Raw genomic sequence first — 1,660 nt, 5'->3', positions numbered from 1 at the left:
AAAGAAAAACAGATTTTTATTCTCATTTCATTATGAAACAAAAAACCTAAGAACAAAGCGTACACAAATGTAACACTTACTCTTTGATCTCTTTTTCCAGCATATCACTCCAACAAATGCAGCAACACCAACAGCAACAGCTCCAATAATGCCTCCAACAATCGCACCAACATCTAAAACACAAAGAGTAAAGCTGAAACTGAACACAGTCACAAAATCAGTGTTTATATTAATCAGTTTAAAATAGCCCTCGTTTTCACAGCATACTGTTAGTTTCTTCTTTGCAATAGCGTGCGCAGAGTTCTTTATTGCCGGAAGAAGCACACCTTGAAGAGAACAGAGAAACAAGCACGAGTCAGTTGCTGCTTTAAGTTAACATGTTACAGCATGAAGTTCTGTATGAGTACAATGAGTTTAGTAAGTAATGTTTACTGCAAACTGTTTATTGTATGCATTTGAAAGAGCAAAGCTTACGTTTCACAAGGCTGGCAGATTATACACGTTCCTGTGCTGTTGCTGCTACAAAAGTGATTTGGCTTACAGCGACACTTAGCATCTCTGGCAATGGTGCACTCTTCCTCTGTCTCTAGGTTAGCTGGAGGGATAMAGACATAACTGTCAGAGGAGCGAAAAGATTTATTTTTTCACAAACATAAGAAAAAGGGAAAGTTTTCTCAATCTAAAGTGCAAAATACTGTAAATTATTAGAATTAGAAATTTTAGTTGAAAAAAAAAAAGGCTGGGACAACACCCCAGGTCGTATGTACCGTTGGGATGGTCACATGACGTGCAGAGTTTACAAAACTGTTCAGAGTTAGGTTGGTCGTTGTACGTCTTTTTATTTTCACAATACTCGCAGGTTCCATCATTCGGGTTTGACGTGCAGTGATCCTTGACTCGCTGACCTGCAAACAACATAAATCAAACGTAGAAAAATGTTTTCACCATTTTGACAGTAAAACTGGCCTAGGCAAAAATATATAAATAAATAATAGTAATAATAATAATGATAATAATGATACGAATAATAATAAGAACAAGAACAAGAAGAACAAGAAGAAGAAAAATTAGTGGAAAACAAGTTTTTAAAAATAAAAGAAAAAATAATTTTATTCCGAACCACTTTTATCATAGAATTAATGTGTTGAAAAATTTATGGTAAAGCATGCAATGTTCATAATGGATACTTTAAACTTAAAGAACTTAATAATTAATAAAAAAAAATGCTATCTTAGTGTAATATAACTTCCACATTTGGGCGATAGAGTTTGTTCTGCAACATATTACTGAATCAAAGCTGAGTAATAAGATCTATACTGTGTATTTATTGGTTAATAAAAACTAGGTGGGCCACGCTTTATTACTGTAGAAAACTACAAAAGTTGAAAACATCTTAGTTTGAAAAATGTCAGAGTTGAAGCCGTTTGGGTGGACTGTCAGACTGCCAAAAACAATTCTGACGGATTAAACTACGGCTAATTTTGTGTTTTCTAYCATTATTTTTGCTGCAGTGGTCATTTTGAATTGAACTGACTCCAAACATTATTAAAGGCACACTTTGTAAGATTTTGTCAATTCTTTTAGCCGAAATTGAGATAATCACTAATGACAATAAATGTCTAATCATTGCAGACAAAGACCTTGTTTTATTATTTTTACC

General features: G+C 33.7%; 1 protein-coding gene across 1 annotated transcript in view; it reads right to left on the bottom strand.

The window, feature by feature from the left end:
- fas (Fas cell surface death receptor) overlaps window positions 1-1,660 on the bottom strand; it is a 4,424-nt gene that overhangs the window by 1,837 nt on the left and 927 nt on the right. The window contains exons 3-6 of the mRNA XM_014031943.1: window positions 768-905; window positions 475-595; window positions 268-326; window positions 81-173 (exon numbers count right to left, since the gene is read on the bottom strand). Coding sequence (XP_013887397.1) covers window positions 81-173; window positions 268-326; window positions 475-595; window positions 768-905 — 411 coding nt within the window. The remainder of the gene's footprint in view (window positions 1-80; window positions 174-267; window positions 327-474; window positions 596-767; window positions 906-1,660) is intronic.

The sequence above is a fragment of the Austrofundulus limnaeus genome, unplaced genomic scaffold, assembly GCF_001266775.1.
Source record: "Austrofundulus limnaeus strain Quisiro unplaced genomic scaffold, Austrofundulus_limnaeus-1.0 Scaffold1351, whole genome shotgun sequence".
In the NCBI taxonomy this organism is placed as follows: domain Eukaryota; kingdom Metazoa; phylum Chordata; class Actinopteri; order Cyprinodontiformes; family Rivulidae; genus Austrofundulus; species Austrofundulus limnaeus.
The sequence above is the reverse complement of the archived record's forward strand: the minus strand, read 5'-3'. Positions and strand labels throughout refer to the sequence as shown.